This window comes from Polypterus senegalus, chromosome 11 (genome assembly GCF_016835505.1).
Source record: "Polypterus senegalus isolate Bchr_013 chromosome 11, ASM1683550v1, whole genome shotgun sequence".
Classification (NCBI taxonomy): domain Eukaryota; kingdom Metazoa; phylum Chordata; class Cladistia; order Polypteriformes; family Polypteridae; genus Polypterus; species Polypterus senegalus.
The window spans coordinates 17,829,585-17,855,005 of record NC_053164.1 but is presented as its reverse complement, the minus strand read 5'-3'; the positions used below and the strand labels follow the sequence as shown (position 1 = coordinate 17,855,005).

The 25,421-nt window shown below is 36.2% G+C and overlaps 1 protein-coding gene across 3 annotated transcripts in view; it reads right to left on the bottom strand.

Annotated features, from left to right (window-relative positions):
- Nucleotides 1-1,012: 1,012 nt before the first annotated feature.
- Nucleotides 1,013-25,421, bottom strand: part of akt2 (v-akt murine thymoma viral oncogene homolog 2) — a 137,355-nt gene continuing 112,946 nt past the window's right edge. For all 3 annotated transcript variants that reach the window (XM_039768107.1, XM_039768109.1, XM_039768108.1), the window contains exons 7-14: nt 21,722-21,787; nt 21,264-21,332; nt 19,859-19,981; nt 18,596-18,724; nt 16,117-16,331; nt 11,207-11,294; nt 5,975-6,077; nt 1,013-2,314 (exon numbers count right to left, since the gene is read on the bottom strand). In XM_039768107.1, coding sequence (XP_039624041.1) covers nt 2,232-2,314; nt 5,975-6,077; nt 11,207-11,294; nt 16,117-16,331; nt 18,596-18,724; nt 19,859-19,981; nt 21,264-21,332; nt 21,722-21,787 — 876 coding nt within the window. In that variant the 3' untranslated portion in view covers nt 1,013-2,231. The remainder of the gene's footprint in view (nt 2,315-5,974; nt 6,078-11,206; nt 11,295-16,116; nt 16,332-18,595; nt 18,725-19,858; nt 19,982-21,263; nt 21,333-21,721; nt 21,788-25,421) is intronic.

Below are 25,421 nucleotides of genomic sequence, written 5' to 3'. Positions count from 1 at the left end.
AAAATATATCTTTAGTACTTAGCTGATTTTGGAACTGAGCTCTTTAATTATAACTTGATAGCTTCTGCGCTAAATTGAAATGTTTTAAAATGTTGTGCTGAGCAGTTTCCGGCGTACACATGACTACACTTTAGATGTAAAAATGACAGCCATGTGATAAGTTTGGACATATCTAGTATTAAACCTTACACTTAAAGCTATCCAAAACTTTCAAGGCAAGAATTGGGTGATCCTCCCAAAAATGGCCACCATTCAGGACCACATGATTTCCAAGTCAAAAATCTAAATGACTACAGATTTTACATAAAAAAAAAAAAAAAAACAAACAAACTTGGAACCAAATTTCTTAAAACAATAGGTTAACGTGGTATACAAATTATAACTATGCTTCAAAATTACACATTCAAACAAATAGTTAAAATGTTTTTAACATGTATGTCACTGTTTGAAAGCCACACTTTTATCTGTGTTGTAATCTTGGATGTTGCGATATTCTGAAAATATTCAGAAGAAGTTTTGTCACAAAAATAGACACATTTGCTGTTCTACAGTGAAGTAGAATTTGTACAACTCAAATAATGAGATATAAGAGACCATCAGTTTAAACAATATTATAACTTAAGTTAAATTAACCTTGTTTGATATTCAGTTCTAGCACATATGCTTATTAATATCTTCACACTTGATTTGTATCCTGTATATCTGCCTACAGCCTCTAGTCTATTTCTTTTAAGGTTTTATCTGTCAAGGCCAACACCAGCCCAGAGTCACATTTTAAATGGATCTCACATCGAGAGAGCATGGTAATTATGTTTCCAGATTCGCAGCTGATCTGCCTAATAAATAATAAAAGAGGACTGATGAACCGCCAGATTTTTGTCCTTCTGACAGCAAAAATGGGCAGCCTGGTGACCTCCCCAAGATGTACGTGTGGAAACCAGAATTCATGAATTACACTGAAATAGAAATGTGTCATTTGCAAATCATAAAGGAAGAAAACATCAGCCTAAAACAGGGGGCAACTTGTCTTTTTTTTTTTTTTTATAAACCTGTCCAGTCATTATTAATTTTTCAATGAAAGGGTACTCTGAAAAGAATACTAATTAAAGGGATAACATTTAGAAGAAAGGTGTCTTATTAATGACCGATTTCTGTAACAGATAATTCAGTACAATCGGATGCAAAAATTACACCCGTGTGTAAGGTAACCTTAATCATGGTTTCAAAAATGAGATACCCAAACAGGGCTATTAACAATACAATAATAAAAAAAAAGCCCTACATATCTGATGACTTACATTTACAAGTTCAAGCCCCTCCCACCCTCCCCACTATTACATACCAGTTTAGAAGATTCCCAAAAGAGATACATTCGTGACATTAAACTACTGTCACAAGTAATAGACATTTCAACCCATTTACAATATCTTCTTGTAGTTTATACAAAGTATTTTTTGTTTTAAACCATTGAAATTCTGGTTGATTTGTCTTGTGTATATAAAAAACAAAACAAAAAATGGAGGTTACCTCCTCCATAGGGATATGCATAAAACCCTACAAAATGTGTCAGAACATCTTTTAGGATTTTTATGTATTTTTTTTTTTTTTAAACCTCAGTGATGTCAAGCTGTTCTTTTTAGTTCACTTATTGCAACCAGACTATTGCTTAGACTTTGATTAGATGAAAAGAGGATGGGGAAGGATCTATGAATTTTATGCATACCCTGATTTGTTCTAATAGAAGTCATTCTCCTGCTTTCTGTTTCACTATTAAGCAAGAGGGGAAAATTATAAGCGGCCATTACATTCACAGAGGCATCCTTGTGAATCTCAGCCATTCTTTTCCTATTAGAAATGCTACCATTCGACAGGTAGCAGCTGGTTTTGCCAAACAAGAAGGAACAAAGAGCACTTGTATTAAATTGAATATGGCTTCAAAAATCTGTAACAATCAGAAAAATTTCTTAAACAAAGAACAATTACTTTCCAGTATGCAGTTTTTTGGCTGTATTTCCAGCAGTCTTACGGTTTACGTATGCATTTTTATCAGCGTCACTTTTTCTTATTTGCTTTTAGTGTAGTACCAATTAAGGCAGGGTTGAGGACACAAGGTGTCCCAAGAACACTGTCAGTCTCTCCCCGTGTCTTTTGTGATGACAAGGTTATCTGTTGTTCTGAAATTTGTCTCTCCGCTTATCTCTCCCTGCTAGAGTACACTAAAATCCAGAAGGTCACTCTCGTATACTACTGGCAGAGTAGGAGAACTGAGGAAAATGGGTTGGCTGATCAGAATCTTCGGAGTCCAAGCTGTCATCTGAGGAGAAAAACAGAAATGCCACGTAAGTGCCATAACAGAAATGCAATCTACAGTCCATGCAAAATATTTATGCCCTCCTTGGGCTTCTTCATGGTTTTCAATATTAAGTCTTAATAAACGATTTGATGCCATTGATCAACATAAACTTTGCAATGTTAAGTAACAACAAAATTATATCTTTTTTCCACAAATATTCATAAATAAAAACAGAAAAAATCTATTTTTATAATTGTTCACATTGTTTTATGCACATTTCCAGGACTGCTTAATCTAATTTGGATTGCAAAAGATCAGAGCCCATCCCACCAGCAATGGTTGGTTATAAGGAACCAAATTCAGCCGGGTGTCAAATCATCACAGACCTTTTTCAGATGTTACATGTAAATAGATTCTGGCACAAAACAATAGTTTTCCTGTTTGTAATACGCTGAAGACACATGTCAGTCACAACAGGTACTTCTCGTGGGTTTGGGTTACACAGGATAGTCCTAAAAGTGTCTAGTAATGCTACTAATGTAGCCAATAAGAAAACAGAAGAACATTCACAGTAACCAGAGATTAAGAATGTTCAAAGCAACACCATTCAGGCACAGGGTCAAATTATATTTCATGTCCTTAAACACCAGAATTTCCAGTAGTTAATCCTCTAAAACTCAGTATTTAGGTGAGGAGGACACTACTAAGGGAGCCTCCAAAGGCGTGTGTGACAACTCCTAAGATATTACAGTCTTCCATAACCATGATGGGAAAGATGAAGCAATTTATAAGATAATGGCTACACAGGATCTTAAAAGCAAAACAGTCTTTTCGGTGCATCTGGCAGGGTATCTAATAACAACAATTTACAAATAACAGTGGTGTTCAAAACTATTCAATCACCTTGAAAGTTTTCATTATTTTCTTCATGACAAAAGATTAGTACACATTTTTTCCATTCAGTATTTTTAATGTGAACTCTTATGCTTTAAGATAGGTGAATGTTTTGGAAAGGCCAGGTCAAAGCTCTGATCTTAAGCCTATTGAGAATCTGTGCCACTATTTGAAAACTGCTGTCCAGAGGTGCCATCCCACCAACTTAGAGGATCGCTATCATTTCTGCCAAGAAGAATCAGGAAGAATCCCTCCTGAACAATGTGCAAAACTGGGACATACCCCAAAAGAATGAAGGCTGTCATTACAGCAAAAGGCTTCTTGACAAATTATTAATGTGTGGGGCTGGAATACTTATGCACACACTAACTATGAAGTTTTTCATCTTCAGTTAAGTATTTACAGAAGTATGAAGTTTTTCATCTTCAGTTAAGTATTTACAGAAGATGGTTGGTTTTGACTTGGAAAATGTATTGTTACAGCATACAAGTTCACATTAAAAATACTGAATGGACAAATATGTGGACATATCTTTAGTCATGCAGGAAATTATAATGATTTTCAAAGGGATTGAACACTTTTGCACGCCACTGTAAGTATAAAACGTAATGGACTAGGAGACCTAATGGAAGAAGATTCTATGGTTTGATATGCGCCTCTATGTTTAGTACATACCCACTGCCTTTTCTACCATCCTGTGGGGATTTTCTGTATTGCTGCTTGAAAGATTTGTTAACAGAAAAGCAAAAATGGAGATAATGTTCAGAAAGGGAGAAAAATCCTCATGTAACTGGGTGTTTGGAGAACACTGACTTTCAAATTTCAAATGACCCAAACCACATAGTCAAAAGCATGCTAGAGTGGTTTAAATGAAAAGAATATGATCTGTAATTGCCTAGTCAAAGCCAGTGATTCAATCCAATAAAGAATGTGTTTATCAGCAGCTGAGAGGGGTTAAGAAATTTTCTAGAGTATGACATTTAATATCCAGATAGCTTATTTTTATTTCCAGAACTCCAAATTTCAAGTTATATCATATAGTGTTAATGTTATTGAGGTCAAGTCTTACCTTTTTTTTAACAATTACATCACTACAGTATACACCTGATTGCCTAGTTTGGACTGCTGCATCATCTTTTGATTGCTTTCATACAGTATTGTATTCTCTGCAAGCATGGTTTTATTTAGAACATGGGGATCAAGAGGTTTGTACTATAAGTAAAACTTTGCATTTCAGCCAACAACATTACTTTAATCACCTTTGAAACCTCTTATACACCTTAGCTCGAGCAGTCTTATTCTGGCAAGAAAAATCCACGTAGATGATTTAATGGTTTTCTATCACCCAAGAAAAAGGCCTTCCATACAACAACCCATGAAGGTACAAATTGTACTACTGTACAACCTCAATAGCATCATGAACCTGTAGTCAAAGAAGGATGTACAGCAGGTATAGGCAACATCAGTCCTGTAGGGCCACAGTGGCTGCAGGATTTCATTTCAACTCAATTGCTTAATTAGGAACCAATTCTTGCCATCCAACTAACCAAGTCCTTGTTTATTTTTTATGGTTTGTTAGTCTGTAATATTGGGTTCTTATATCGTAGATTTTTTTTCTTTCCAAGGATATCATCTACAATGTTTGAAGCCTAAAACAGATCATATTCAATCTGTCAGATTTTTCTCTTAAGTATTTTATTAAACCAAACAGTGCATGAACCCACACAGGTGTAAATGGAAACAATTTTGATGGGGAACTGTCTTCATTGTCATTTGCATCTTATTGCTAATAAGGAACCATTAAAAACAATGAATGCAACAGTTTAAGACTAAAATAAGCAATTAAGGATGGGGAGCCTTAACAAGTGAGACCACTAAAATGAAGCATCAAAATGAAACTTGAGCAGTAAGTGCTTCATCTGTAATAAGTGACTTCTCCTTAAGAAACTGAGATGGAACAAAAGCCTGCAGCCACTGCAGCATTCCAGCACCAACACTGCCTACCCCTGATGTAAAAGATCCTGGGGAGAGAGCGGAGGCAAATCGACCAATATAATATGGTGAAAATAATCTCCAAACAAGGTGCTAAGGTGCTAAACATAAGACTTTTAAGGTGTTTTTGCAGAAAATGTTGTATGTGGTAACTGCAAAGGATAGAAGCTGATACAGTATGACACATTCAAACAATTCAACATCACTCTGCCATTACTCTAGTTGAAGTGAAAGTCAAACTAACATGGACACTCCACTGTGGGATTGCACCATAGTGGAATACATGCCATAGTAAGATTTCCTTGGGCAGTGGGAATGCAATCCATAAGCCACTACCCATAAGCCAGCCATCATGAGTTGTACTGCTTCAGCTTCTATCCATTGCAGTTACTGCATAATTTTCAAATTGATATTACTTTTTGATTTACTCTTGTATTAACAGAAGGACCCTCAACATTTATGCAAGTTTAATTTAAAATTTTCATTACCACATGTGTTGCCAAAACTATTACCTGAAATACAATATTTTTTTGTTAATACACGTGTTACCACAATGACTGAAATATTCATGTGAAGGCTTTCAGATTAAAGAATAATAAATTAAATATTGTATGGTGACTCAAACTAAAATTGTCTTCACATGTGGAACATTTTAGTTTGAGCATGCAAGTTTTGAGTAAAAACATTATATGACCACAAATATGAGTGTATCATTTTAATTGGAAAATGTTAACATTTTTCAAGAGACTGCAAGATACTCTAGTTCACAAATAATCTCAAACATATATAACTTACATCTGTCTGGTGGCGTAACTGTTATGGTCTGGGCGGTGAATTCTTCATCAAAATATCTGGTGTCTGTTTCAGATGTCACCTGAGGTTTGAAAAGGGGTACAAGCTGTTGGGAACAAGAAAACATGAGCTGTAAATAACATGGAACCCACAATGCGTTACTGTGAAAAGATGACAATGCACAGTATGAGTTTGTAAATTTTCATTTAATCAGGTCAAGATATCTTGAGTTATGACCCTGTAAATGCTTTTTGTCACATTTTGTATGTAAACATTTCTATTCTGGTTCTGGAGATTAATGAGATATTCAGTGTGAAAGTAGCTTATTTAATATATCCCACAATTTTACATTTGCAAGTTTTCGGTTCACCAGTAATTTAAGTTTTTGCTGCAGCCAATCTCTTAGTCAGCAAATACTGAGTTTATGACGGAGCCTCATGTATAATTCCAGTCTTTATTCCTAATTTGAAATCATGTAATTTTATTGCTTTATTCTTTACCACCAGCATTAACAATTTTAAAAGAACCTGTCAGAATTGGTTTCTCCATAGTAAAAGACTGCTTGGCCTGAACTGCTTATTTCCTGAAAGGAAGGCTGCATTGAGAGTGACAGCTTGTAATTAATGTATCTTTCATATACACACCTAACTGCCAGACATTACAGTATTACAGGAAAATCGCGTCAAGTTGTGATATGACAGAAACTAATGAGCCAAAAAGACAAGACGAGCTCCTAGAAAGATTAACATTTGGGCAAACAACTGTAAAAGATCAAAACAAAATTACACAAAAGTCTAGTTAGCCAAGAATTTACTGCAGTAGTTTTGCTTAAAAAAATAAATAAATAAAAGCTCCCGGGCTGTAACTTTCCTTCTACTAGAGGTTTTATTTTTAGGAAGGCCCAGATATCTCCAGCTATAATAAGTGCAAAATGGAGTCTGCTGTCGTCAGCTACATAACATTCATGCACGGCACCTGCTCAGCAAAGGACACAAAGCATTACAGCAGGTGCCGAAGTTGTTGCAGAATACTACTGGCACACAGTTACTTTAGAAAAGTAAACTTGCAAAACTAGAACTGAGTCTCCTAATACAATCACTATGCCCTCTCCTCCATTTTGATAAATGTCAATATTTTTTTTAGCCAATGGCCACATTGTTCCATATACAATATATGTAGATACACTAGCTGGCCAAGTTGACAATACCGTATCTCAGACTTATTGGTCTAACACTTAAATTTGTGCTGACAAACATCATTTAATTGAAATCGATTCAAAAGAGTGCAAATGTAGTCCCAAATGCCTACAATGTCACTTGTGATACACTCACTCAAGGGTGCCATTCTTAAAGCACCCAATTCCAAGGTGCCTGTCACAAGCATTAAAAAAAATGCATTGCGATTTGGCGTATACAACTGACACTATAACCTAATAAAGGACATTTTAAAAAGAAATAAGGTTGGCATATACTCTTTCTATAGCTGTTAACTAAATTTGTTACTTATTTACATTATTCCTCCTCTCATTTTGCTACGTTACCAGAATATTTAACTCAAAAAAAATTAGTACTACTTTTACCGTTCTTTTTTTACTTCCTGTTTAACGTTTCATTAGGTTATGATGTTAAGTTTGTCTGCAACCTCAGTTATATGGCACAAGTTAGTGTTCTCCAGGAGTCTCAATGTTTGCAGTGCACCATTTGTTCAAAAGGAATATGCAATGCATTTTAATACTACATGCATTGCAAAATGCAATCATAAGAATTTCACTGTAATACAGTACAGGCCAAAGGTTTGGACACACCTCCTCATTCAATGTGTTTTCTGTATTTTCATGACCATTTACATTGGTAGATTCTCACTGAAGGCATCAAAACTATGAATGAACACATGTGGAGTTATGTACTTAACAAAAAAAGGTGAAATAACTGAAAACACGTTTTATATTCTAGTTTCTTCAAAATAGCCACCCTTTGCTCTGATTACTGCTTTGCACACTTCTTGGCATTCTCCCGATGAGTTTCAACAGGTAGTCACCTGAAATGGTTTTATTTTATTAATCAGAGCAAAGGGTGAAATGGGTGTAAATAATTTCTCCTAGAATGTACTGCTTGAGCACATTTATATGTATTTATAGTTTAAAATGGTGGATTTTATATGAAAGATCACAAGGGTGCCTAAATAAGTATAAAAAATAATCATCTTTGCCATGCATTATGTTTAATTGTAAGAATATAATTTTAGATAACTGTCAGCTGCTTAAGATGGATTAAGGCAAGTGCTTCAGGATATATGTAATACTTGACACAGCCCACTAGAAACAGTGATTATATTTTCTGACTGGTTTTGGAACCTCTGCTAATTTCCCAGCAATAGTTATACATATATCCAAAGACAAGGGCCATCTAGCCAATGGAATCAAGGTATGCTGCCACTATGACCTTTACCAAAAGCAGAGTGAAATGACAAGAAATACAGACAGTAAAAATATTTTTCACAAACAAGCATAATCCTATAAAGATATAGGGTTTATGATATATTTTGAAAAACAGACTTTTTTCTAAATTAGGCAAAGCTAATATCTGAAGCATTTAATATCAATTCAACCATTTATTAAAACTAGTCTGTTCAATTTCTGTACACTGTCAGCCTGTGTCCATTTCTGTGAAAGGCATTAGTTTATATTAGGCATCCTCATACATACAGTAACACTCAATCATACTCGGGCATATTAAGTGTTTGCAACCTGCAGGCATCTCTTGCAGTTTGAGAAATTGTAGAGTAACTACAAAAAACCCACACAAACAGAAAATAAATATGTCAAGTTAACGCAGGAGCACTCCACCCAGGAAACTAATCAGGGAATGAAGGAAGAAGAAAAACATGTTAATGTCTATATATATCTATATATTTATCTATATCTATCTATCTATACACACACACGTCTGTGTATATTTATATAAAGTCATGGCATTTAGGGTTTATTTGCCAAGTAACATATTTGTAGGTGTGTGTTTATCTCTGTGACTGTCCTGTTGGAAGAACACTATAACATTAGACTGATCGTATTCTTACTCCTACATTTTCCATGCATTTAATTGTCCTTAAAATAAATGCATTCCACTCACACTCTTCATTTGTTATGGCAGGACACAACTGAACAAGTACCAGTTTGCAGCACAGATACAAGTAGCCACAATAAAAATGAATACTGTGCCATCATGTTTCACAAATGTGTTACTGTATTAATTGTAAGCCAATACAACAAAGTAAAACAATCATAAATATTGTGTTATTATAGAACTGATAACAAATTTTTTACATTTACCTGTAACTGATTAGATTATCCTTTTTTGGAATCACTTAACCTTAAAACATTAAACAAATAAATATATAGCTGTGTATGATAACAGGGGTCTTAAGAGAAGCACAGTGAAGCAGAGAAGGCCTGTTGCCTCAAGCACAAGAGTCTAGCCAGACTTCATTCCAGGCTTTAATACCTTTTGTGTAAAAATGTGAGATTCAGGCAGTATCAAGGTACACTTAAATTCTTACTTGCATAATGTTCCTTATGTATAGATATGTGTGTGTATATATATATATATATGGCAGCATGATGGCACAGTGGTAGTGCTGTTGTATCCAAAGAAGGACACCAGGGTTCACTATCCATGTTCTCTCTGTGTGGTGTTTGCATGTTCTTGCAAGTGTACAGTGGTGCTTGAAAGTTTGTGAACCCTTTAGAATTTTCTCTGTTTCTGCATAAATATGACCTAAAACATAATCAGATTTTCACTCAAGTCCTAAAAGTAGATAAAAATATCATACTTGGTCATTTATTTACTAAGGAAAATGATCGAAAATTACACATTTTTCAAGCACCAGTGTGTGTGTGTATATATATATATATATATATATATATATATATATATATATATATATATATATATATATATATATATATATATAGCTCTGGAAGCCTGTGGTTGCTTCGGGACGCTCTTCCGCATGTAATCCCATTGGGGGTCGGGGGTTTGGCATGGGTGGGGTGGAGGAGATCCCAAAAGAGTTTAGAAACGTTAACAGTGCATAAAGCATTTTGTTTTTATTTTGTGTCCAAGTGTAGTGACTCTTCAGGCAAAAGCAACTGTCATTTGATAGGTTTCTTTGTTAAAGTCACAAAAAAAGAAAAATACTCCAGTGAGCCAACATACAGCAGTGATTCCATTAGTTAAGAGCGAAAGTCGTCCACACAATAACCTTCCTCTTCTTTCTCTCCTCTCTCTTGTCTCCCTAACACCAGCCACGATTCTTTTCAAAGGAAAAGTGCAGGTTAATTTGATTTATGTATTTTTACTTTATATTTTTTATTAATCATTTTTATATGAATATTTTTGGGTTGTGGAATGAATCATCTGAGTTTCCATTGTTTCTTAAGGGCAAATTCACTTTGATATACGAGTGCTTTGGATTACAAGCACATTTCCGGAACGAATTATATTCGCAAACCAAGGCACCACTGTATATCCATTGTTTGAATAAACAAAAAGTGATGTGATATTTATATGCTTACATATTTATCCTTAGCAGTACTAAACCTAAAATATAAACTTAATTCAATTAAAGTAAATTAAATCAAATTCTGCTTTAAGACAGACAGAGGCTTTTAAAGTAATCAACAGAAGTTGTTTGCTTCAACTTGCAAGGTGTAATTTACTTTAATTGCTGCAGAACAACTGTAGGTTGTAACCTATTAGTTGTTCCCTGATGAAGGCCCATTTCTAATATTCTGAAATTTTTTTTTTTTCAGTTTTTGCTAACCTAAACTTTAGATTTAAACCTCTGGCAATTTACTGCTTACCTTTTCACCATTTTACGTCATCCATTGCATTTAAAATTATTAAATTTGGAGAAAAAAATGGAAAAATTGAGGTGTTCTAAAACTTCTGACTGGTACTGTATCTTAAACACATTTCCATTAAATCATACACTAAAAAATGAGATTTAATTGTACTCTACATTATTTCTTTCAACTATTTTTGTAGCACAATACGAAAATTTAAATAACATAATTAAATTAAATCAAAATTTGCAAAAGAATTAGGCAGTACCAAAGACTGCCCAGAAAACAAATTACTTTCCCGCCTTACAAGTCATTACAGTAATCTATTTGCATCAAGGACAGATGGGCTCTTAGCTTTGTCTGGCATTATAACTAGTTTATTTAATTATTACCTTTTTTAGAATCACATCCTGCCAGTTGATTGCAGTAAAGAACTTGTGGTTCATCACCTCCTTGGCATCATCTGGCCCGCCTCCCAATCTACATGGATGAAAATGTTTACCAAAATTAGTCTGTATTAACATACAAAATAACCTGAGGTCAATCTAAAAACTTTTTCACTCTGATTCAGTCATTTCATATAGAAAAGTAAAAAGCCACCTGCCTAAACATATAAGTTATACATATAATGTTTAATAGCCAAATTTATTAACTAAATTACTTACTAACCATTTTTAACATAGTACACTTGAGTCTAGCTTCCACGTACCTGTGAAAGAACTAGGTGCAAAAAAAGGATAAATAATTAGGAAGTAAATGAACTACCACCTAATTGGTCTGAAGTACAAAGGAGAAGCTATACATGGCTCAAAACTACTTAACATATACAGTAAATGAGATCTCAAAGTGACTTTAAAATATACTCAGCAAAAAAAGAAACGTCCCTTTTTCAGGACTATGTATTTCAACAATAATGTTTTAAAAATCCAAATAACTTTACAGATCTTCATTGTAAAGGGTTTAAACAATGTTTTCCATGCATGTTCAATTAACCATAATCAATTAATTAACATGCACCTGTGGAATGGTCGTTAAGACCTTAACAGCTTACAGAAAGTAGGCATTTAAGGTCACAGTTCTAAAAACGCAGGACACTAAAGAGACTTGTCTACCGACTGTGAAAAACACCCAAAGAAAGATGCCCAGGGTCCCTGCTCATCTGCGTGAACGTGCATTAGGCATGCTGCAGAGAGGCATGAGGATTGCTGATGTGGCTAGGGCAATAAATTGCCATGTCCGCACTGTGAGACGCCTAAGACAGCGCTACAGGGAGACAGGAAGGACAGCTGATCATCCTCGCAGTGGAAGACCACGTGTAACAACACCTGCACAGGATCGGTACATCCGAATATCACACCTGCATGACAGGTACAGGATGGCCACAATAACTGCCCGAGTCACACCAGGAACACACAATCCCTCCATCAGTGCTCAGACTGTCCGCAATAGGCTGAAAGAGGCTGGACTGAGGGCTTGTAGGCCTGTTGTAAGGCAGGTCCTTACCAGACATCACCAGCAACAACGCCGCCTATGGGCACAAACCCACCTTCGCTGGACCAGACAGGAGTGGCAAAAAGTGCTCTTCACTGATGAGTCACGGTTTTGTCTCACCAGGGGTGATGGACGGATTTGTGTTTATCGTCGAAGGAATGAGCGTTACACCAAGGCCTGTACCCTGGAGCGGGATCGATTTGGATCGATGGCTAGGGCCATTCTCCCCAGAAATGTCCAGAAACTTGCAGGTGCCTTGGTGGAAGAGTGGGGTAACATCTCACAGCAAGAACTGACAAATCTGGTCCAGTCCATGAGGAGGAGATGCACTGCAGCACCTCAAGCAGCTGGTGGCCACACCAGATACTGACTGGTACTTTTGATTTTGAGCCTCCCTTCATTCAGGGACACATTGTGAAACATTTTTAGTTTATGTCTTATGGTGTTGACTCTTTTAGTGTTCATACAAATATTTACACATTAAGTTTACTGAAAGTAAAAACAGTTGAAAGTCAGAGGACGTTTCTTTTTTTGCTGAGTATATATTTTAACATATGAGATGTCACCATTAGAAATGGCTACTTAAAACATTATAATCAGACCCATTGGGTTTCGTTCACAGTTGGCTTTACATGGTGAAATATGAAGAAAATAACATTTCAAAACAGAACAAACTGAAGTGACCTGGAATAATCCTGTGAACGCTGTCACTTGCACAAAGTTACTGAATGAAAGTGGAGTTATTATATTTTCATACGTTAAAATACAAAAATGCTCTCTCTGTTGCCAAAACTGTATACTATTCTAACATTGTCAATATAGGACGGAAAAATACTAGAACTCTTTTTTTCCCCACAATGAATATGCTAATGACACCATCACAATACATCAGAAAATGATGCTCACCATAACCTCTCTGTTAAATACTGCTGTACTTTATTGGATTTTTTAAACTCAAAAATGAAAAAAAAAATCCACCAGCAACTTGCTTCCTACTTTCCACTATCACCCATATTCCCCTACCAACCACCTTATTCTCAGATTTCAGTTTATGAACAGCAAATGACATCTCAGAACTTAAAACAGAATCTAATTCTTTCACATGTCAATTGGATCAAATGCCTTAAAGCTTTGTTAAGTCCTGTCTGTCACATATTTCCCTCATGATAACTACTATAATTAACTCCGAACTTACTACAGGCACGGTCCCCCTCTCACTAAAAATGGCCTCAATTACTCAAATTCTTAAAAACCTGGCTTAGATCCGAATATCGTCAACAATTATCAGCCTATTTCAAATGTTCCATTCATATCTAAAGTTCTAGAAAAGATACTGTAGTTGCCTCCCAACTTCAGTCCCATCTTTCAAAAAATAAACCTTTTTGAACAGTTTCAATCTGGTTTATGTCCTAAACATAGCACAGAAACTGCCCTAGAGAAAATCTCAAATGATCTTCTCCAGGCAGCTGACATAGGACTTTTATCATTTCTTGTACTTCTTGACCTCAGCTCCACATCTGACACCATATCTCATCAGCTACTTTTGAAATGACTAGCTAGTTTTGGAGTCTATGGCCTTGTCCTCAAATGGTTTTCTTCCTACCTCACTGATAGGACACAATTTGTTCAAGTACAGGGCTTTAAATCTGAAAATGCAGTCGTTACTCGGGGAGTTCCACAGGGTTCGGTTTTGGGGCCGCTTCTTTTTGTCATTTACATCTTCCCAATAGGTAATATATCTCGACACCACAGTATTAAATTTCATTGTTATGCTAAAGACACACAGCGTTATCTACCCACTAAGTACACTTCTATTTTCCCTCCAAATACTCTTATGGCATGTCTCTAAGACAAAGTCATGGATGACTCACAATTTTCTCCAATTAAATAGTAATAAAACTGAGGTGCTCCTCATTGGTTCTAAATCTACACTCGCTAAGGTTAACCATTCTTCTATTTTAAGTAACAACATTAACACAAACATCACTTCCCAGGTTAAGAGCCTGGGTGTCATTCTAGACAGTGCCCTTTCTTTTTTCTTCTCATATAAGTAACATTTCTTGGACTGCCTTCTTCCACCTCCTAAACCTTTCTAGACTTTGTCCTATTCTTACACAACACAGTACTGAAGTATTGGTTAATGCCCGAGTCACCTCACATATAGATTACTGTAATGCTATTCTATCTGGTATCCCACAAAAACTTATCCATTGCTTACAACTTCTTCAAAATTCTCCTGCTAGGATAATAACCTGTTCTAAATCCACTGAACATATTACACTGGTTCTCTCCCAACTTCACTTCCTCATTGTGTAACTACCGAGTACAATACAAAATACTGCCCTTAACATTTAAAGCTCTCCACAACCTTTCTCCTTCTTATCTTTCTGATCTCCTACAGACTTGCACTGAATTTAACACTGTTACTGCCTGATATCTTTGATGTTTGCTATTACCTCTGTATCTTACTGCTATTTGATTTTATCGTCCTCTTTGTTTTTACATTTTATTATTGTTTTTTCATTTCATTGTAAGGTGGCCTTGAATGTTAAGAAAGGTGCCTATTAAATAAAATGTATTATTATTATTATTATTATCTTTTAAGTAATAAGTAAGATGTCTTGCTTGCTGTAATATTGTTTTATAACATAATTAAATACTTTTATGGAAGTCAAGTTGTCAATTTAGAAAAACTGGGGGTTGTATGAATCAATATATAAAATGCACCTTAACTACCACAGGCTGTCATTGCTGATGATCAAGATAAACTTGGACTTTGCTCTGTTCTGGTGAAATACAGTCAGGCCCCATAGATCTCATTTGGAAAAATGTACCTTAATTAGACTGAGTACCCCTATATTAAATAGTGTTACAATGTCATGTGTTACTGTCAATACAAATAACTCTCCCTTTTGAGTTAATGCACCACACCATTTCTCACTAGGTTCTATTGGAAATGAGGTCTACCCTGCCCAGGTTATTTCCTTCAAAAAAGTGAGAAATTACTGTCTCCAGCTAGTATCTTCTCTTACTTGCCAGAGTTCATAAAAAACGTGCAAGTTAAATGCACATGCATTATAAATTTACCCTGAAAACTATCTATAGGCCATACAGCCTGTAATTGCAGAATTTACATAAACTACTTTTATGTTTCACTCATTACCAGAATTAAGTTTACAGACACTAGGCGGCATGGTGGCGCAGTGGTAGCGCTGCTGCCTCGCAGTAAGGAGACCTGGGTTCGCTTCCTGGGTCCTCCCTGTGTGGAGTTTGTATGTCCACCCCGTGTCTGCGTGGGCTTCCTCTGGGTGCTCCGGTTTCCTCCCACAGTCCAAAGACATGCAGGATAGGCAATCCTAAATTGTCCCTAGTGTGTGTGTGCCCTGCGGTGGGTGGCGCCCTGCTCGGGATTTCTTCCTACCTTGCGCCATATGTTGGCCGGGATTGGGACCCCTGTGACCCTGTGCTAGGATATAGCGGATTGGATAATGGATGGAAATGATGCTATCTTGCATACAGCAAGAGGGTTGAATTGTGAAGTGTGTGAATTTTTCCTTTGTGATTTCATAAGGTTTGTCTGCATATGAAATGAGGTTTATGGAAATCTGTGTAATTTTCCTTCAGTATCGACAAAGCATTAAATTTACAAAAGCATAGAGTACTAGGACCTAACCATTGCATACTTTGAGCACTTAAACAAAAACAAACAAAAAAAAAAAGACCAAACTTGCACAGATGGCTATGTAGCTGCTTCTTCATGTGTCTTTATCTATGTTTCATTAAAAACCAATAGTTTAAATATCCTGTATACCTTTGTTTGGGGTCCTTCTTAAGCAATCCAGCCAAAAGAGATTTCGCTTCAGGAGAGAGGTTTCTTGGGAAGCGTATTTCCTCCATAAGAATAAGCTCGAAGAGTCGCTCATGGTCTTGGTTGTAAAAGGGAAGCCGACCACACATCATTTCATACATGACCACACCTAGCCCCCACCAGTCTACTGCACGGCCATAATCATTGTCTTCCAACACCTGAGAATATAGAAAGGAAAACATACAGAATCTGAGACCACAGCTGCCCATTCCATTGAGTCCTATGAAACTCATAACAAATGATTTCTCTATATACTCACCCATAAAGAAATCACTACTCAATGATGAAAATGAGAAATTTAAATATATTCATTAGAACTATCGGGTTCTGTCTGTCATTTAACTTGAAATCTGTGTCTAAATGGAGCAATTCTTTTACATGGCAAACCTGCAGGAGTTTGTACCCTATGTAGATTATTTCAAGATTTCAATTTTAAAGAAATTCAAGAGGGTGAAAAGATAGGCATAGTTGTACTATATATTGCTGCCTCATTGCTCTAGAGTACAGTGGAACCTCGGTTCACGAATGTCTCGGAACACATACAGATCGGTTTATGACCAAAACGTTCGCCAAACTTTTGCATCTGTTCACGACCACAGACTCGGTATACGAACAAGCCAGTTTCCCATTCGGCTTGTGCGCGCAGATGATTTCCACACGTGCTGAGTCTCTCCCTGTGCAGCGAGCGAGAGACACACACACACACACGCGAGAGAGAGAGAGAGACAGACACACACACAGACGTGCGAGAAAGAGAGAGACACACACAGAGACGCGCGAGAAAGAGAGAGACACACACAGGCGCATGAGAAAGAGCGACACACACGTGTGCGCAAGAAGCGCGCGAGAGAGAGAGAGACACACACACACACAAAGACGCGCGCGCGAGAGAGAGAGAGACGCACATACACGCGGGCGAAAGAGACGCGTGTATGAGCGAGAGACGCGCGCACGCGAGAGAGAGAGAGAGAGAGAGAGAGAGAGAGAGAGAGAGAGAGAGACAGACACACAAAGACGCACGCGAGAGAGAGAGATGCACATACACGCGGGCGAGAGAGAGAGATGCACATACACGCGGGCGAGAGAGACGCGCGTGCGCACGCGAGAGAGACACACAGACGCGAGAGAGAGAGAGAGACACACACACACACACACACACATACACGCGGGCGAGAGAGCGCGTGCGCCTGCGCGAGAGAGACACACGCACGCACGCACGCGAGAGAGAGACAGACGCGCACGCGAGAGAGAGACACAGACGCGCACGCGAGAGAGAGACACAGATGCGCACGCGAGAGAGACACACAGACGCGCGCGAGAGAGAGACACAGATGCGCACGCGAGAGAGACACACAGACGCGCACGCGAGAAATAATGTTTAATAATGAAGGAATTTGTGAAATACAGGATGACTCTTGCTTTAAATATAATTGCTTTAGTAATGTAACCATGAGCAGATGTATAAAAGTGAGCGAGACCATATGTATTTCATTAATGAGTTGGACTGTAGAACAACTTTATCTTATCTTTCAAGAACCTATTTCAACAATGAAATTTATCATTGTAGCCAAAAATGTAAAAAATATTTTCCTAGTGTCCACCTCTTGAGAGAATCATATCAGTAGTGAATACCCTTCGTTACTGTGTCACCTAACAACGCCAAGCTACAGTTTAGGAAAACAAATGAATTTTCTTGAAGAGTGATTAATGCTACCTACAAAACAATATCATTTCTGTAATAAAAGAGACTGTCTCAAAGTACTTTAACAAGATCATAAAATAAATAAATAAATAAAATTCTGTGTATGATCTTTTTCCAAAACGATTTTTTGCTATCAGTTTATGCTCTTATTGCCTTTTGTTTTCACTAAATAGATGACTGCATCAACAGCTGCAAGACCACCATATGCACAATGCAATAAGAAAATGACTACTTTCATCATTTATTTTTCTTTCAGGAAAATTTCAAGCACAAAATCAGTTTCCATTCAACTTCAAGATTTAATATTACACTAGCTATGCTACTTGTCTAATATGAGTTGAAATTAAAGTAATCAACGTAGGCTGCATCATTAACATCTGAAGTGTGCCATGCAATGCCTTATGCCTCTGATATATGTCATTTGGTATTAGACCCATAATAGCAGTGTTAATGTTTATGATGCACCATCTAGTGGAATGACAGAGACTTATCAACCAGATGGACAAGCATACATTTGTCCTTTTATTAAAGTGACTTTGTCTACTAAATATTTTAGAACCCAAGATGGAGCAACACACTTTATAGCTACAACTGTCTAGTTATGCAGGATACTTTAAATCAATCAGCTGAATGTTTTTCAAGGCAGATAAAATATACTAATAAATATTTTTAAGATAACTGATTCAATAAGGCCAACAGATAATGTTAGTCACATCTTACCTCAGGGGCAAGGTACTCTGGGGTTCCACAGAAAGTCTTCATCGTGGCTCCATCTGTAATGCCTTCTTTACAAAGGCCAAAGTCTGTAATCTTAATGTGGCCATCTTTGTCCAACATCAAATTCTCAAGCTGCAAAAGAGACAAAATTGATGCTAATAAATTTACTAAATGGAGGGCTATGCACTGCAATGTTTGGGAAATACATTAATTTGTTTTTTTAATTTTACATTCCACCCCCTTACAATTTGGTTAAATATTTTCATCAGTCCATCTAGTTTCTGAAAACAATCATTACAATTAAAGGTTTACAAATTCCTGTGGGTTTGCAAGAAGACAGATAATGTCCAACCAACCAAAATTTCCTATAAAAAAAAGAAACCAAACCTGAATAAGATGCCAGTCCACTGCAGGTCACATACATAGATGGGCTTACACCAGGCTAACTTAGAATCAGAAATTAATCTAGCAATCTCCACACACGACAGTTATAGAATAATCTAAACAATATATGTTTTGCCAATTTAATACATTTTTTGTCTAATTCTATTTTGTTTATAATAACTTTTTTCATCCAAAAAGTTACTTTATTCAGAATGGGTTATATATTTTTAAGTACCGGTACAGTTTCCTTACAGAAATCGATAAAACAAATGAATCTTTTGTGCATTTCTGATACTGTGTCTTCAAAACAACCTAAAAAATAAATTTATCTTTACATTGTAGATGCAACCGAAGTGCCTCACAACAAGACAACTCAGGTTCATGTCCTGGGTGCTTCCTGTGTGAAGTTTGCATGTTCTCTCAATGTTTACATAGATTTGTATCTTGGTGCTCCTATTACCTCCTACTGTCCCAAAGACATGCAAATTAAGTGAACTGGCTTTGTCGTTTGTGTGCATGTGTGTTCGCCCTGCGATGGACTGGTGCACTATTCAGGGATTCTTCCTGTCTTGCATCCAATGTTTTCTGGGACCTTGCCCTGGATATGTGGCTTAAGAAAAGGAACAGATGGATGCTTAAATTTTAAACAGTTACTGATTGCACACTAAAAATAAAGCAACATTTATGTTTAGTCCTTTTATCTTGGTTAGTAAGTGCTGTGATGTCAATGCCAGGTATTATCTGTAAAAGAATTATATATATATATATACACACACACACCTACACAGAAGGAACACAATAAGTGTTCAATGCATTTTTTAAACATTACATTGCTATAATACTGCCAAACTGAGTAAATGACAATAAAAAGTAAACTCTTACCTTAAGGTCTCTGTAGACAACATCTCTTGAATGCAGGTACTCTAGAGCAGACACAATCTCAGCCCCATAGAAACGAGCACGATCTTCAGTAAAAACACGTTCTCTTGAAAGGTGAAAGAAGAGCTGGGGACATTTAAAGACAGAATACCAATGGTTGTCAAATATGTGCATTCAAATCCCTAATGTTCGTAAAGTCCTACAAATATCGTCCTATTCTTTTATTTTTATCAGTTGTTAGTAATGAAAAAAAATATTTTGCTTTCAAAAATTGCCAGAGGAAACATTTGTTGTATTTCATGAGAAGGGATGCCAATTCTTAACTTCTATGTGATTTATAAAGGGATACAAAAATGTCTTACCATTGAAATCAGTGTAAACTGTAAAACAAAAACTACCCTTTTTGTTTTTCCTTCAATGAGCTCAAGGAGGCATCCAGGCATGCTCACCTCCAGAGGGTGCTACTAGCAAAAATCACTATTATTATGCTCTTTCATGCTGATGTAAAATAAATTAAATTATGCAAGGTCTTATTTTATATTGTGTACTTATACATAGGTATTCATATTTTTTTAATAAAATTTAACTCTATAAGAGCAACATGAATTATATCATTCTTAATTTAAATGAACTGCTCAAAACATTTTCAATCAGTCACAATAATCTTGTCTGGGATTTATCTACATGAAACAATTATATTTCAGTTGCCCTGTCATAAGAGCATACATTTTTTCAGCATGATTCTTAAGAGTCCTGAAGGATGTATGCAGTCAACTTAATGGCAATGTAGCTAAAATTCTCCTAAAAATAATCACCAATCAATGTGCCTAAATTTTTGTTTAACACTGGAAATATTAAACTATTTAATAACTTGCCATTTTACGTTCTACAAATACTTACAGTTGGAATTTGTAATATTATGATTACATCCTTTTTGTTACTTCCCACCTCTCATGACCAACTAAAACTAAAGTTGTAAACTGACAGCCCCCACCCAGAGTACAGACAGTATCTTTCATACAGAAAAAGATGTTATTGATTAATTTAACGTAGTATAAATAAACCAAGTTAATTTATTAACTCAATTAATTAATCTTGAAGTGCTAAAAAGAATAACCACCATGTTTCATGTGCAATTTAAAATCTAATTGCTAGGTTAATATCTAGACAGAGGAAAACGTAAATCATAATTAAGATCAAATAAGAAATAAAACACACATAATGAGCACGGCAAAATTGGCTATTATGTTACTGTTTAAGGAAATAGAACACAACACATCATGACCCCATTTAGATTGACGCAGTTCATGAAAATGGGGCATTAGATGAAAAAAATTACAAACTATACAATTTAGCAAGTATGAGCAAGGTTCGTATTTAATGAACAAGTTAACTGTTTATAACTTACCTCTCCACCATTGGCATATTCCATCACAAAACAAAGTCTGTCATGTGTCTGGAAAGCATACTTTAGTGTCTAAAAAAATTAACGAAAAAAAAAAAAAACAAGTTATGGATAGGAAAAAAATGGATTTTGTCAAATTTGTAAGTTACTAATAGGTTTTATAGTAATTATTTTGAATAAATGACCTAAGGGAAAAGCAACTGCTTTCCTTTGAGTAAAAAAAAACAATCCATGCATGACTACAGTAAAAATCTTTATGGCAACACATCTTAAGACTCTTCACTCTACTTTCTTAGTAAGGAATCTCAGCAGGAGCAGAGTGTCACTGATCAGTGCTGTGACCAGAGTCATGAGTCAGAATTAAGTCAGCTTACGCACTTTCCACTTGTACTTGATGTGCACACTATAAACACATCCAGACAGCAACTTGTGGTGAGATTGTAATTTCATCACATACTCACAGTTAGAAAAGGGTGCCTTGTGTTCTGAAGAACTCTACTCTCAGTGACTGTATGTGCAACTTCATCCTAAAAAGGGAAGGGAGGAAATAAAACTTGTTAGGGTGGACAGATGCTAAAACAGAATTCATATTACCCTACTACAGTGGTTCTCAAACTGTGGGACGGGCGCGAAGTAACAAAAAAGGGGGCAAGAAGATGTGGAAAAAAAGAAAACAAGAATCAAAAATATGAAAAATATATCTAGAAAAATAAATATAGAGTTAGATAAATGTTGATAAAAGTAGGTATAATAAAATATGCATCTATGATATATCATTAATTAGAAAAGAACAAATTGGTATTAGTGGGCTACTTAAAAAAAAACGGTAGGGGGGCGCGATTAAAACTGTTATGAAAATTCGGGTCGCAAATACGTAAAGGTTGAGAAACGCTGGACTACTACAAATCTACAGTTTTAATTAACTTTTTCAGCTCCATTCATATTTCTCACATTTCTAAACCTATTTCTTACAATTATGTTTTGTAGGTCAAGTCAACCAAAGGCAGGAGATGTGTGAATTGTAGCACAAAAACCCCAATCTATTGTACAAAATGTAATGTTTTGTCTGTGTCTAGTGTTAAACAGAAATTGTTTCAAGGATTGGCATGAAAAATAATTTTGAAAATAAAGAGTGTGCACAAAAAAATAAAAGAAATATTTATTTATAATTGCAACTGCAATGCTTGTTTAGGTTCAGGAGAATAAATGTTTCCAAATAGAGGGGCACCTTGTGCCAAACAGTATAACTCTGCAATGCTATCGGATTTGGAATCTACAGTGGGTACGGAAAGTATTCAGACCCCCTTCAATTTTTCACTCTTTGTTATATTGCAGCCATTTGCTAAAATCATTTAAATTAATTTTTTTCCTCATTAATGTACACACAGCACCCCATATTGACAGACAAAAAAAGAATTTTTGAAAATGTTGCAGATTTATTAAAAAAGAAAAACTGAAATATCACATGGTCCTAAGTATTCAGACCCTTTGCTCAGTATTTAGTAGAAGCACCCTTTTGAGCTAATACAGCCATGAGTCTTCTTGGGAAAGATGCAACAAGTTTTTCACACCTGGATTTGGGGATCCTCTGCCATTCCTCCTTGCAGATCCTCTCCAGTTCTGTCAGGTTGGATGGTAAACGTTGGTGGACAGCCATTTTAGGTCTCTCCAGAGATGCTCAATTGGGTTTAAGTCAGGGCTCTGGCTGGGCCATTCAAGAACAGTCACAGAGTTGTTGTGAAGTCACTCCTTTGTTATTTTAGCTGTGTGCTTAGGGTCATTGTCTTGTTGGAAGGTAAACCTTCGGCCCAGTCTGAGGTCCTTAGCACTCTGGAGAAGGTTTTTGTCCAGGATATCCCTGTACTTGGCCGCATTCATCTTTCCCTCGATTGCAACCAGTCGTCCTGTCCCTGCAGCTGAAAAACACCCCCACAGCATGATGCTGCCACCGCCATGCTTCACTGTGGGGACTGTATTGGACAAGTGATGAGCAGTGCCTGGTTGTCTCCACACATACCGCTTAGAATTAAGGCCAAAAAGTTCTATCTTGGTCTCATCAGACCAGAGAATCTTATTTCTCACCATCTCAGAGTCCTTCAGGTGTCTTTATGCAAACTCCATGCGGGCTGTCATGTGTCTTGCACTGAGGAGAGGCTTCCGACAGGCCACTCTGCCATAAAGCCCTGACTGGTGGAGGGCTGCAGTGATGGTTGACTTTCTACAACTTTCTCCCATCTCCTGACTGCATCTCTGGAGCTCAGCCAAAGTGATCTTTGGGTTTTTCTTTACCTCTCTCACCAAGGCTCTTCTCCCCCGGTAGCTCAGCTTGGCCGGACGGCCAGCTCTAGGAAGGGTTCTGGTCGTCCCAAACGTCTTCCATTTAAGGATTATGGAGGCCACTGTGCTCTTGGGAACCTTAAGTGCAGCAGAATTTTTTTTGTAACCTTGGCCAGATCTGTGCCTTGCCACAATTCTGTCTCTGAGCTCTTCAGGCAGTTCCTTTGACCTCATGATTCTCATTTGCTCTGACATGCATTGTGAGCTGTAAGGTCTTATATAGACAGGTGTGTGGCTTTCCTAATCAAGTCCAATCAGTATAATCAAACACAGCTGGACTCAAATGAAGGTGATCTCAAGGATGATCAGAAGAAATGGAAAGCACCTGAGTTAAATATGAGTGTCACAGCAAAGGGTCTGAATACTTAGGACAATGTGATATTTCAGTTTTACTTTTTTAATAAATCTGCAACAATTTCAAAAATTCTTTTTTGTCTGTCAATATGGGGTGCTGTGTGTACATTAATGAGGAAAAAAATTAATTTAAATGATTTTAGAAAATGGCTGCAATATAACAGAGTGAAAAATTGAAGGGGGTCTGAATACTTTCCGTACCCACTGTAAACAGTTTGAGACACAAAAAAACAAAAAATGATTCCAGGGATGTTCATCATAAAATGTAAAGTCCAGATTTTAGAAGATAAATCCCTAAAACACCTAATTGTATGCGTTTTTCTTTAACTGATATTGTAGTGAAATAAAGGTAAATACATTCGTTTAAAATTTGAAGTGTTATACTCACTATCCTACAACCATTTTCAGCTCCTTTACTAAATAAGCAGAATAGCAGTTATTCATTTTTGGGTGTGTAATTTACGTGCAATAAGGCTGAAAACCCCTTAAGTGCATTTAATATAAAAAAGAAAAGGTGAATGGTATTGGAATTTTAGCACTTTTGATATATAAATGATGAAAACAGAAAAGCTACACTAAAAGCTCATATACTTTGATTTACTTCAACACTAGTAGACATATAACAATATAGTATATACTATATATCAGAAATTTGTTATTATCTATTCTCCATCTCCCACTAATTTTTGCACAGCCTAGAAATAGATTCTTTGAAATAACTAGCCCAAACTATCATAAAGTTAAACAAGGCAATATCATTAAAGCCTAAATATATCTCACATTTTATATTTTAATAAAGGAAAACATATAATTAAAAAGTGAAAAGCAAAAACCTCGTCATGGAGCCATTATTATCCAAATTAACAAAAACTTACATTATAGCTATTAATGATGTGGGTTTACATCCCATCACAGGTTTGTTATGTGCAATATGTTTTCAACTTGTGTTGCATTTATACTAGTGTTTGTCTTGATTATTTTTATACAAAGTAACCATTTATGTTAGTGCTGCTATAAGCATGCGGATTTCAAAATAACTGTCAATTTCTCTGTGCAACACATGCAATTTCTTTTAGTGATCCATCTTTTTCGAAACTAACATGTTCAGCAGCATGGAGTACGTGAACGGATTAGGTTACAACTCATCAAGCAGCTGGCAGGTTATAACTACATAATTAAATTCAATGTGTTACCTCAGGAAATAAATGTGGTGTTAACTTGACTATATCTAGAAGTTATAAATAAATGAAACCTGCAGCATTTCTATCACAGCATGAGGATACATCATCATTATAAATAGAATACACACACACCCCAATAGGAAATCTCTCAAACCACATTTTGTTGTTATTGTGAGGCTTTGTTTATTTGACTAAAATCACCAACACCAAATCTCTTCCAAATACAGAACAATGTAAAGGCTAGGGATTTGTTTTTGCATTTATAGAAATACAATCTATATATTTAGCG